This window comes from Lagopus leucura, unplaced genomic scaffold (genome assembly GCF_019238085.1).
Source record: "Lagopus leucura isolate 7727_CA_CO unplaced genomic scaffold, USGS_WTPT01 Super-Scaffold_100024, whole genome shotgun sequence".
In the NCBI taxonomy this organism is placed as follows: domain Eukaryota; kingdom Metazoa; phylum Chordata; class Aves; order Galliformes; family Phasianidae; genus Lagopus; species Lagopus leucura.
Window position 1 is genome coordinate 3,166,732 of NW_024962276.1, and position 13,055 is coordinate 3,179,786.

The following is a 13,055-nucleotide window of genomic DNA, read 5'->3' on the forward strand; positions in this document are numbered from 1 at the left end:
GGGTTTTGTTTTGCTTTTTGTCGTTTTTTAGGTGCTGTTTCTTTTTATAATAGCTTGTGTTAAACTCTCCCAAGTCTTATAATGTTCTTCTAAAATGCTGGTTGTAGAATAGGCTAGTAATATCTACTGCTGTCACACCATATGGTGCCTTTTTCTTTGTAGATTTTGTCAATAATGTTGTACTCTTCAAAGAAAGAGATCAGTTCCTTGGCTGAACGTGAGGATACTGAACTGGAAGAAAGGGAACAAGATCAAGATGTGGAGCAAACCATTGTTGGTCCTGCTGACGTAGAGCAGAACAAACTTGATCCTCTGGAGGGTTTGGATGAAGCCACCAAAATATGTTTCTTGGTACCTAAACTTATTTTTCACGTGTTGAGTGTTACTACAGATTTGCTAGTTACATAAAATACTTGGTTGTTTATCTTGCTGATTTTCTTATACGTTTGTAGACTATAGGTCTACGATTTCAAGAAATAGAAAGGAAGGAAACAAAAGAAATAGAATTTCACATTAGAACCACTGTAATTTTTTTTTCATTTTTCCTAATCCGGATATTATTAAATTCATTAATTCTCCATCTATATGATAAACAGGAAAATAATAACTAGGTCACTCTTAAAGAAACTCGTCTTTCTTTTTCCCCTAACATCTTGGGGTTTTTTTTCCTTCTTGCTCAGATGACACACGATGCACTCAATGCACCTCTCCATATTCTACGAGCCATGTATGAGTTGCAAATGAAAAGAACTGATTCTTTCTTTCTGGAAGTTCAAAAGAGGTATGTGAAGGACTGGATCCAATCCAAAAGCAAAGCTAGTAGATGCAGGTGATAACTTAATATAGGAAAGATGCTGAATAGAAATTGTTCCGAGGATATGACTTGTTTCTCATGGGTGGGAAGTTAGAAATTGAACTCCTGATGAGTTTTAGTTGACACATCTTCAGAAATATGTTGCATGTTCTTTTAAATAAATAACTCCCATATGAAGAGCTACTATATCTGTGAATTATCCTAAATGAGGAAGAATGAACAGACCTTCCTGTGACTTCTAATAATAAAAGCATGTCTTGGAGCCGTCGTGTTCCTACGGAGATAAACAATTTGCTGTAAGACCTTCTGCTTATTAGAACAGGGAAGCTACTTAACATACAACGTGCCAAAAATAGGTAGAGTTTAATTAATCTTTTTAAAGCAGAAAGTAGGAAGAGTTTTAATTTGTATTTGTGTTAATTTAACTTTCATTAATTTCCAGATATATTTATGCATTTGCTTTTGGGTTTGTTTTTTTTTTTTTGAGGTTTGATGGAGATGTAATTACAACAGATGAGAGGATCCGAACCCTGGCTCAGAAATGGCAACCCAGCAAGCGTTTGAGGTTGGAGGAGCAGAGCTCAAAAGCAGTAGATACAGATATGATCATCTTACCATGTTTGGTGTGTATCTCTCCACTGAAAGGAGTGGTTTTGAAATGATCAGCTTAGGCATTGAGTAACTTCATTTTTATTTTTTTTTTTAGTAAATTCGGAGATAGATGTCAATTTAATTTTTTTAACTCTTGAAGTAATCTGTTGCTCATGTTTTATGCCAAAAGGAATGAGCAGGTGCAACAAGAATCAAGCATTTCTTCCTTGTGGCTCCTTCCTTAAGGAAGTAATAGAATTTGACTCTCAGGTCAGGAGAAGAAATTGTGATTGCAGGCTGTAATACCTTCTCCTTATGCACAGGAGATTGTATCTAATTGCTGCAAGTTTATATGGTAGCTGTTACTGTTTTACCACGTTATTGCTATCTTACAGCAACTTCAGCAGAACAAGGAAGCAGCGTTGTGTTGCAATGTAGACACTGCACTTGAGGTTTTGCATTCAGTGGTGTGCTTATACAGCTTTTTACTTTAATTTGGGTGCTGATTCCATGTGGTGTCACCAGCACAATAGTCTATCAGCTGCGTCACAAACAGGATTGAGTGCTTCCTGAAGTAGTTTCAAGCAATTATAAGAAAAAATGTTGGATGTTAATAGCAGTTCACACAGGGTTCATCAAATCTCCAGCCCTGAAAACACTCCGAGCCTGAGGAAGCTAATGTTCTAGCTTTAAATCTTACTTGGATGAAACGATCTATGAAGTCCTTCTCAATTTGCACCGTTCTGTGACTGCATGCTAGGATCACAAATAGCACGGTACTGCTTTACCTCGTAGCTCAGCTTAAGCTATCGCTTTAGGTTAGGATTCAAACTGATGTTTCTGATCATATGTACCATCACAAATGTATTGGTTTATGGTGAAGTCTGTTGGTATAAATAGGCTTCTTGAGGAGTTCTGTCCTTGTCCGTACATGAGAAGTCATGCTTTGTGCTCCTTGATGCATCTAGATTTTAGTATGTGTAAGACAAACTAACGTGTAAGTTCAGCTTGCTGCCTGATGGGCTGGTTGGATATCCAAACAAAAAGAGGTACATTTTTGAGAGCCTGTTTTCAAACTTCTTTCTCTTGCAGTCAAAGCCTGTACTCTGTGATAAAGCAATAGAAGAAACCAATCCAGTTGCCCAGAAACTGATAACTAACACAGAGAGTGATCTACAGCTTAGTTACGCCAAGCAGCGTCGCACCAAGAGTTCCATACTCCTGCACAAGGAGCTGGACTCCAGAAGCAAAAAGGCTGTGAGGGACTACCTGTATCGTGTGAATGAGGCAACTGCCGTTCTTTATGCCAGGCATGTGCTGGCATCACTGCTGGCTGAATGGCCAGATGATGTGGCAATAAACGAGGAAGTCCTGGATCTTAGTGGCCCAGCCCATATGACATACATACTGGACATGCTTATGCAGCTAGAAGAAAAGCAGTTATGGGAAAAAGTAAGTGGATTTCACTTCTGCAGGCGAACAAACCCTGAGTTCCATTCTCTGACTAACAAAACTATGTGCAGTTCCTTTTTTTAAACTATACTGAAACTCCAAAATTAAAATCAGTTCCGAAAAAGTAGTTGGAATCTGTCGGTGTCTTAATGTACTGATTTTGTTAACAGCAAATGAGAAAGCTGGCTCCTTGGAGACGCTTCTGTCACTTCTATGGGGAAATAAATCTTGTAGAGAAATTGGTCACATAGGCAGTTTGTTCTGAAAGCTGTTTTTTGTTGGATCTCAATGTGTATATTGTAATACCTGCAGCTCTGCTGTTAATATGGTGGAAGTGATCTTGGAATTTTAATAGAATGTTGTAATGAAAATGTCAGCCAAACACTTTGCAGCAGACGAAGCGAATCAAGTGCTAGAATTCTTCAGAGAAGGAATTAAAAATAAAACAGAAGGCATCGCTGCTGAAATGATACTGTGCTCTCATCTGGACTGCAGAACGCTGCCTGACTCCCTCATCTCATTGTATAAAACAATGTAGTTCAACTGAAAGAGATCTGCTGCAGGGTGGCAGGGGTTATTACAGCCATGAGCTAACTTGTAAGCTAGGTGCCAGCTGGTTTTCTTGGTTCCTGGGGGAATAAGAGAGGAGGTGTAATAGAAATTCTGTTCCTCCTTCTTTGTAGTTCTGAAGCCATGAGCAGCATAGAAAAAGTAAACAGCAAGTCTTATTCACTGGCCCTCCCGGTAAGAAAACAAAGGAGTGTCAGATTAAGGTAGTCAGTGGCAGGTCCAAAACAAACCAAGAGAGCTGGGTCTTGACACAGTGTGTCGTTAGCGTTGGTGCCACAGGGTGTTTATATAGGATCAGAAAATGACAGGATGAACTGCTGCAATGAAAATCTGTTAGGGCATATAAAATGCAAAGGCGAGGCCTCTGATTTAGACTATTCTGCAAGTTTGTAGAGGCAAAGAATGCATTCAAGGAACTGTGCTGCATACTTCCTGTGTTTTTACATTCATTTTTTTTCCAAAAAATCTCTAAGTGGCTGATTTGGAGGTGAGCCTTTTGGCCTGAGCTAGCCTGACTAGCTTTATTGGAGGAGTTAGAAAGCTGCAGGTAAAGCAGTGCAATGGGCTGCTATATTGACCAGTACAGGACCCTGAGTAGTAAGGATGAACTACTATGAACTACCCTTTGTTCCTAGCACTTGTGGAAAAGATGTGGCTAGGAGCTGTGAGACATCACTGAATTTGTCTTTCTTGCTGGTTCCCTGAGTTTCTCTTTGACTAGAAATGTGTCCATCATCAGCATGCGAGTGCACCCATGTTGTTTTGATAGCAAATTGTGTTTATGTGATGTGTTGCTTCTCAGATTCTGCAGAAAGTACTGCTTGGATGCAATGAGAGCATGCTGGGAACAATGGCACTGACAGCTTGCCAGTTCATGGAGGAGCCTGGAATGGCCGTCCAGGTGCGCGAATCGAAGCATCCTTACAACAACAACACCAATTTTGAGGTAAGTTGTGCTTGTTTTGCAGCACGGTGGGATGATGTGACTTGAAGACAGAAATACCAAGGTGGTTGGAGCAGAAATGTCACAGTGTTCCTGTGTATAACCATATGGCTTCTGTGCTTGGAGCACTTGGGGAATAACCTGTTCTGGAATAATTTTGAAGGCTGACTGCAGCCTTGCCCTGTAGAGAAATGTATTCAATAAAGCACTTGGATGTGGAAAAATCGTAACTTAAATGGTTTTAATATGCATGTGTTTGAAGCAGCACATATACTTAAATAATTTCAGGGCCTTCATGAAGAAATGTTTCCACCTTTCATCCGAAGGTCTGTTTCATTTGACCTATTACTTTCTTATGCCATTAGGTGGAAGCTAGGAGTGGAATTCTTTTTTTTTTTTTTAATTATTTTTTGCTCATGCAAATATAGTGATTAGTATCTCTGGGCAGTCTTAGGATTTCTAACTTCTAACAACTTCTGACCTTTTAAAGGCATGCAAACCTTTGGAATCTGGCAGTAGGACTGGTATCAGCAACAAATACTACCTTCAAAAAAGCAAAGCATTGCCTGTAATTAATTTTACACTTCTTAACACCAATAGGCCACGCTTTGCAGTTGTTAAACTAACTGCTGGTGAACCTAATGAAGAATTTTTTCCCCTCCCATGGAGGCACTGTAATAGTCCTCCTACCCCTTTTGTTTGTAAGGTGTGAGTTAAATAGCTTCTTGACAATCTAGTGTTACAAGATGCAAAGATCACATGTTTATTTCTCAGGATAAAGTTCAAATTCCCGGTGCTATCTACCTCTCAATCAAATTTGACTCTCAGTGTAATACTGAAGAAGGCTGTGATGAGTTGCTCATGTCCAGCAGCAGCGATTTCCAGCAGGACCGGCACAGCTTCAGTGGCTCTCCACAGAAATGGAACGACTTTGAGCTTCCAGGTGAATATGAGCTGTCTTAAAGTGCAAGAGCTGAATTGCAGAGGTCTGATACTCCACAGGAAAACTACTGAAATATGACAGTTAAATGTGGATGTTACTGACGTGTGGGGAGAAACTCGTTTTCTTGTCCCAGTCTGTTTGCTCTGACAGGCTTCTCCTGCATTTGCTTTTTTACAAATGGGCTTATCTGTTGCTCTGCCACTTGACACATTCCATACTGTTTTACTTCTGACCTTTTCTTCCCCTCCTCACTCAGACCAGTCACTTAGCTACTGGAAACAAATTTTCATCTTGATTCCATTCCAGAGCAGTCCTTGTTCTGCACGATACTCACATTGTTTCTGCCTTGTCTGACTTTCCACAGGAAGCACATTTTTTTAAGCAGATAGGCTTATCTCTGGTCTCTGTGCTCTACTAGTGCTCAGAGCAAACACAGAGAGCGTGCCAATGCCTTGTCTCCAGTTGTTGCCACTGAGCACAGCTGAAAAAATCCCTCGCTTTGCTGACAAGCTCAGCCCATATTCTGTAAGCACATATTTGATAACATGCTTAGAAAATGCCAGCAGTCTAAGGGCTGTGTGGAGAAAGCTGCATGGCTCCCATGCTGCTTATGTTCAACTGTGTTAACCCACTGAGCTCTGGAGCTTTTGACACGTGTACTGTCAGTAAATAGATGTAGGAACTTGCACAGTTTGAGTTACGAAGTTCTGGTTGGAAATCAACGTGCATAGAAGCATTTTGGATTTTTATGAACTTTTTTTCCTTCCTCCTCTTCCTCCCAAATAGCTGCAGAGGTTTGCCAGGAAACTGAACTTTGAGGCCCATTGTTTTGGAGCAGCCTTGGCTGTGAAACTTGAGTTTCACCCTGTGAACCTTCAGCTCCATCCAAGGCTCTCTGGATTGGCTCTCTTGATTTCCCTCAGCAGCCTCTAGCTGATCTCTGGCACCAGGAGGCTTCTTTGCATCTGGGGACAGGGCTTTCTGGAGGCTGTCATTGCTGCTTAGGAGTAAGAGTGAGCAGTGACTCCATTTTGTGTGGGAAATGGGAAAATAGATGGGTTTTTTTTTGTTTTGTTTGTTTAAGTTATTATTACTAATTTTTAAAGCTTTGTGTTTGGTTTTCTTTACCCTCACAAATGTTTTCAACATTTTTCATCCAGTTGAAACATGGAAAATTCTGCACCCAATAGTGTTTGGCCCAGAGTGATTTTTCATGTAATAGAAATCAAATGTAAGCTCTGGGCAGCTCTGGCATTGCAGAGCACAACAGATGAGGTGTTTGTTCAGCAGCACAGCTAACTACCAGCGTTCATCTTTGTGAAGCCATAGGTGCTACAGTGAGAAGAACTTTCTGCATGTTCCACTGCTTGCTCACAAAATGATCCAACATTTTGGTAGCTCTTTGAGCATTGGGAGGTTAATCATTTGGTTCCCTAAAGCAGGAGTCTGCAGTTTTGTTTGCTGACATGAAGAGCAATGCAACTGCACTTCCACAGCGTTCTGCCTTTTGATGAATGGACAGTGAACTTGGCTGCCCAGGTAGAGGTTATTTCATAAATCACAGTTGATCCATAGCTCAAGGAGGAAAAGTGGAGTTGAACTGCGTGTCCATAACTCCCTCTTGTTCTGTGGAATTGGCATCACTGTGAGAGATGTTATCTTGCAGGCATTTGTGTGCAGCATTCTGCTTCAGCTCTATGCACTTCATCATTACAAAACAGCAGCACATCACCACTTCCCTTGAGTGATGACATCTGGGATGAATTTATTGTCATGAAAAACTGAATAGAAGTCTGTTAGTGGTAGCAGACGTAGACACCAGTAACGTGGATGCCCTCCCTTTCCTTGCACACAGGAGACACTCTCTATTACCGATTTACTTCTGACATGAGCAACACGGAGTGGGGCTACAAGTTTACAGTGACAGCAGGTCATCTGGGGAGGTTTCAGACAGGTAAGCAATGTTTAGACTGCATCTGGAAGGACACCTTTCAGTTGTTTTGCCAAACTTGCTGTTATCTGGGTTTGGGTTTTTGGTTATTTTTTGACTTGGAATCTGCATTCTGCAGTGTTTTGGAAATACATGATTTGTCTCATTCACATTGAAACTTGACTGATGTCTCTTAGTTGCTGTGGCTTCATGCTGCAAATACCCAATCTTTATAGAGATTTAGAGAAAACAATAATATTACTTGCATTCAAAGTCTCGTTGTATGACAGTAATTACACACAGGATTTAGGGAACACTCCCAGGTGCCATAATTGGAAATAGATATCATTTTAATTGCCTTTTTAACAAGTAGTTGTCCATTAGAAGAGACTGTTTCTTGGTCTAATTTGTAGATACAGCATGGAAGTTAGTTTATTTTAGAATTTAAATGTTTTTAATGGAAATGAAGCTGACTTGTAATCAGCAAACCCTACTGCGTATCACACGATGCTGAGGGCCTGGTTTTGGTTATCCTTTCTTGGGCAAAACTTTGGTTTGTTCTGTGTTTTTATTCTTGCTTGCTAGAACAGCACTTTGTATATGGAGAGAACTACGGGTATCCCTACAAAGTAAAAACTGTTCATTCTTTTTATCAGGGTTTGAAATCCTAAAGCAGATGCTGTCTGAAGAAAGGGTAATTCCTCACCTCCCGCTGGCCAGGATCTGGGAATGGCAGGTGGGGGTGGCGTGCCGTCAGACCGGCCACCAGCGCCTGAAGGCCATCCACTTGCTCTTGAAGATCGTGCAGTGTGGTGCCCAAAGGTGAGCATGTGATTCTGCACTTCACACCGTGTTTGATTTGTACCATTGCACAGCCTGACAGCGACTTTCAGGAAGGATAGGTGTGCCTGGTGTGGGTATTCCTGCTGGAAATGGGGAAGGAGGGACGTTGAGACTTTGTAGTCTTGAAAATGTGTGTGGCTGCATTAACTCAACAGCTCAGTATTGGTGCTGATGCTTATCTCAGTTGTGCCCTTTTGGTTTAGAGCAAACCAATGAAAAGACAGCGTTCTGCTTGCATACATGGATTAGAGAACACAGGTCAAAAATTGTATTGTATCAATTGCATAGAATTACTCTTTTTAAATTTTTAACACACCAACCTGCATTCAAGTCTGAAAAACTGATTTTGGTACCAATATGTAATATCACTGATTTAAGGTAATTTCAAGCTGCTTTAGTTTTTTGGTGTTATTTGTATTGTTTTTCCATCAGAGAACATCTGCTTTGTCCTGTGGACACCCGATTTAATCACTAAAAGAATAAGTCCGTGTTGTGCTCACAACATTTTTCTTGTGTTAATCTGCTGCTAGATTCCCTCTCCCACTACTGAATGATATTTGTCATCCTGCCTGCGGAATAAATGATGTTTGAGTTGACTTGCTTTATCTCAGGAGTAGGAAGGAGGCAGGATTGGAGCTATTTGTAATGAACACTGCCTGCCCAAAGCAGGGGTGTCAGCTGCCCTGTGATGGAGCTTGGTGTAGTGCAATTTCAAGCAGTGGAGCTGGAGCATTAAGCAAAAGGATGTATGTGGTTGTTTTAAAGCTTTCATTTGAGGAGGCTGCTGAGTTTTAGAAAAGTCATTTAGGTACATTCATGGATATGAGATTTTCTTCACTGATTCAGAATGAAGCTTGCTGCACTTGAACACCTGACTGAATTTAGATCTTTTAAATGCTTCTACTTCTTCCTTCCTTTATACGTCTAACGTTCAAAATGTATGGTTTTGTTCTTCTAAACTGAGGTGGTGTGGGCGTGTTGTTTTTCCTCAGAAGGCATCAGATCATGGTTACTCACTGCTTCATTTCAATGACCTTTTTCCAGGGACTGTGACCTCACGTTGCTGAAGCCACTTTGGCAGCTTTTCACCCATATGGAAAACAACATATGTCATGATGTGACCAAGCCTGGTATTCTCCTTCCTCTTCATCGTGCACTTGCAGAACTCTTTTTTGTTACAGAAAACAGAGTTACTGTAAGCAGTTCCTTTATTTATATCCCTCCTCTCCCCAGGGCTGCAGTTCAGTGTCAAACTAAATGTGGTTTTCCTTTATCTTGGCAAAGTACTTGAGAGCTTTTGTATACTTGAGAAATAAGGGCAGCTTTTTCTTGTGGAGTCTGGGAGCAAATTCTAATAGGGGGGAATAATATAGTTGCCTTATTCATCGTGAGTCTTTGGTAACAGTCATGACTTTTCCTTGGGCAATTAAGGCAAGATCTGCTCTTAATTATGAGAGGAATGCAGATCTAATGATTAATTTGAAGGGATGTGAATGTGATTCTCTTTGGGTTGATTTTGCTTGTACTGTCCGTTATGAACCGGTTTCTGTGATCACAAATTGTTCTGGTCCAGGAGTCTTGTGTGTAGTTCAGATGCCTTTGATCAGGACTGTTACAGTGATCAGCATTTTAATGTTAATTAGGACGATGTCTTTGGTAGAAGTGTTGGTGCTCATTAAATGCTTTGTGTTGTAGGAGCTTGGATCTCTACAGGAGTATTTGCTTGCCTTAAATTCTGAAGATCATCTTCATCGCTGCACAGCACAGGTAATAAAAAGGCTGCACAACTCCAGGGATACCTTTTTGCAATGTTGTCTGGCAGACAGAAGTAGCAAATGGTTTCTGATTGCACAAAAGCAGATAGAAGCAGGGTGGTGTTTTAATGATTTCTGTGGAAATTCATGCCAGGATTTCTTTACATTTTTGATCAGGGTAGAATATTTGATGTGACTCTGGTGTGTTTTTTTTTCTTCTCCCTTCCAGGCCCTGAGAAACATTGCTGCTATCAGCCTTGCCATTAACTATCCAAACAAATCAACAAGTTTCTGGAATGTTTAATACTGGCTCAGGCCGGAGTGCATGGGATAGAGTAGTTTGTCCATAGGAACCTCGGAACAGACATCTTAACTCCGTTCAGGAAAAGTTCCTTCAGCTTCAGTGTATGAGCACTCTGCAGCCTTCCTTCCTTCCACCTTGATGTAGAATTTGTAAAAGTAAAAGCGCACTTTGATGAAAAAGCACATCTTGAAGTAACTCACGCGTCGCCTACAGTTATGTATGCACATATTGTAGCATGTTAGAGTAAACAAAGCAACTTTTGGTTTCATTCAGAGGAAGTAAACAAAAGAAGGTAACTGAAGTATGAGAATGGAAGGCCCCCCCGCATTGGTATCATCTGCTCCCAAGGAAAATTGATTGGTGGAACCTGAAAACTTTGAAAATGTTGCTCAATTAAGGATGCCGTCAGCAGCATCTATTTACCAATGGAGTGAAATAGGCAAACCAGAATCTGGTGGGCTGATGTGGAAATGGTCCACACTTGAATCATGCCGTGCTTGCTTCTGCTTTGAAGGCTACTACATGGGGAAAAAACTTTTGATTAATGGTAATCTACAGGTTGCAGAACAAATTCTGGGTGATTGCATAGCAGTTAAAGGATTCCAGAGCATCCTTGTGCAAGAGATCGATGTTTCTCCTGTTCTTTGACTCGATCAACTGGATCATCTGTTCTTACCTTAATTTATCTCTCATGGTTTATTCCAAATAGTACAGATTGCAAAGGCTGGCCTCCTTCACTAAGCAGTGCTGAAATGAGGACTGAGAAACTTGCATATTTCTCAAAGGTCGTATCATTACAAGATGTTATTCAGGAGAGATTTTTGTTTTACAAGTACTGGTGGCATACAAAGGGCCTCCTCAGCAGTGTTGGGAACTCGAGCTCCCAGCTCTCCGGGTGGGAGTTAATGATCAATCTCATCTTACCTTACACAGCAATAACTGTATTAACGGACATGGAATGAATTGCAGACCTTCTACACTGAAATAAATTGGCTTTTTTCCTGCTCAGCTACGCTGGTTTTTCCCTTCCCAAAGAGTACAAAGAACGTGGAAGGATCTGGGGATGTATTTTGTATTTTGTCTTGTCAAGTATGAATTCAGAGAAACTCCTCACGATCATTATTCTGTTCCCTTCCTCACTTCAACATTAAACTCCTAAAGAGGCAACCAAAATCTTCAATACTGGAGTTCAGCTAACTGTCTGTAAGTTGGGTGATGGCAAGGCTCTGTCAGAAGGGAACATGCTTGGTGTCTCAGTGTGCACTGAGCACACGAGCAATGCTTTTGTGAACAGCCTCTGAATGGATGGGTTTACCAGCTGGGGCTGGACGTACTTTAAGGGTGGTCCCATCTCCCTCTCGGAGGGAAATGCTCAGTGTGCTTCCCCCTTTCCTTGGATGACCTCTAGTGTTGTGGTTAAAGATGTATTGGCTTCTTTCTGTTCAGCCAGGGGACTGGAAGTGAATGCTGCTGCAGGAGATGAAGGTGAATCAGGCTGTCAGTATTCTGCCTGAAAGACTCAAAGCTGAAGACCAAGCAGTGCGGTGCTGAAGCCATTTCCTTCAAGAATGGAGAGGCCCTGTTAGCCTGTGTGAATGCCAGAAGTCAGGACAAACATACCACTTATCAAAGGTGGAAAGGATGCAGAGAAATACTGCTGTGAGACCCCTCCTCAAACGTACTGTAACTGAAAGCTGAAGCTCTTCCTTCCAGAAGGAGCTCACGATGGGAAGAGAATTACCAAAGTTGTGGCGTATCTTTAGCGTGTGGATCGTTTTGTTCCCACATCCAAGCAATGCACTGGAGTTCGCAGTCTCACTGCAAGGGTGAGAAACCAGCTGCTTCACATGTTCTAAAAGCGTGAGCAGATTCTGAGTTGCTGCACCACGAGATGCTCGGTGTGCTTCAGGGACAGGTGAGCTTTGTGAAATTGCTCTTCTCGAGCAGTAGGACTTCCTATTCACTGCCTCAGTGTGAATCCGTGGCCAAGCAGCCAGGGATCTGCAACGGGCTGATTTGCTAGGGCATGTAGCATGCTGCTGAGATCTTCCTATGTTTTAGTCCGAGAAGGCTTTTTCTTTTTTCACATCAGGGATGAAGACTGTAAATAAACCATTCGTAGAACCTGCGATGGCTCTGTCATAGTCGCGTTATTTCTGTTGGACTGCCTTTTTGCTTTCTGTCTGAAGACATGAGGCTGCGAGGAAGACAGGAGTGGCCAGTGATCCTCACTCGGCACGCCGCTTCCTTACTCTACCAGCAGTAACTGGCCTTGAGAGTCACCTCCTTGCCCCGAGGGACTGCCTGGAAACATTGTCCACTAACTATTATTTCTACCCACTAGATGGAACTGAAGGACTGTGACCTGAGTTGACACTGAATCTGTTGCTGCCTTACAACTTAATCATTCATTACAGATTTTTACGAGACAAAAACACTTGATGTTTCTTTTTTCCTGATAGTTTTCAAGAGGATGAGATTACCGACAATGAATATTTGTGATCAGTCATATTTTGAAAATCCCCCAGCAGTTCCGAATGGATGGAGATGATGGTACTACTGAATAGTAGAAAACTGGCTGGAAAACAGGAATGCTGAAAAAAAATGTGCCTAATATTAAAAAATAATAATAAAAGTAGTTGTCCTGCCTGAATCACCTCTGATACGTTCAAGAGAAACCACGTTGTTCGTAACGATACCTTTGACTTGCTTTCATTAAACACTTAAAAAAGAGAGTTTTATAATTTCTTTTAGTACGGGTTTACTACTTTGCGATTTTTATCAGTTGTTTGAAATATATCAAACCTTTCAATTTATTCCAGTTCAGTTCAACATGTACAAAGAAAGCTACAGATGTGGGTAAAATATGCAAATGCAGAGAAATATATTGTAAAAATTCTATAAAAACAAA

General features: G+C 41.2%; 1 protein-coding gene across 1 annotated transcript in view; it reads left to right on the forward strand.

Moving 5' to 3' along the window:
* Positions 1-13,055, forward strand: part of ZZEF1 (zinc finger ZZ-type and EF-hand domain containing 1) — a 53,083-nt gene extending 40,028 nt beyond the window's left edge. Inside the window, exons 45-55 of the mRNA XM_042879582.1 lie at positions 163-351; positions 681-781; positions 1,302-1,437; positions 2,498-2,857; positions 4,230-4,373; positions 5,145-5,313; positions 7,169-7,267; positions 7,900-8,065; positions 9,131-9,281; positions 9,782-9,853; positions 10,070-13,055. Coding sequence (XP_042735516.1) covers positions 163-351; positions 681-781; positions 1,302-1,437; positions 2,498-2,857; positions 4,230-4,373; positions 5,145-5,313; positions 7,169-7,267; positions 7,900-8,065; positions 9,131-9,281; positions 9,782-9,853; positions 10,070-10,144 — 1,662 coding nt within the window. The 3' untranslated portion in view covers positions 10,145-13,055. The remainder of the gene's footprint in view (positions 1-162; positions 352-680; positions 782-1,301; positions 1,438-2,497; positions 2,858-4,229; positions 4,374-5,144; positions 5,314-7,168; positions 7,268-7,899; positions 8,066-9,130; positions 9,282-9,781; positions 9,854-10,069) is intronic.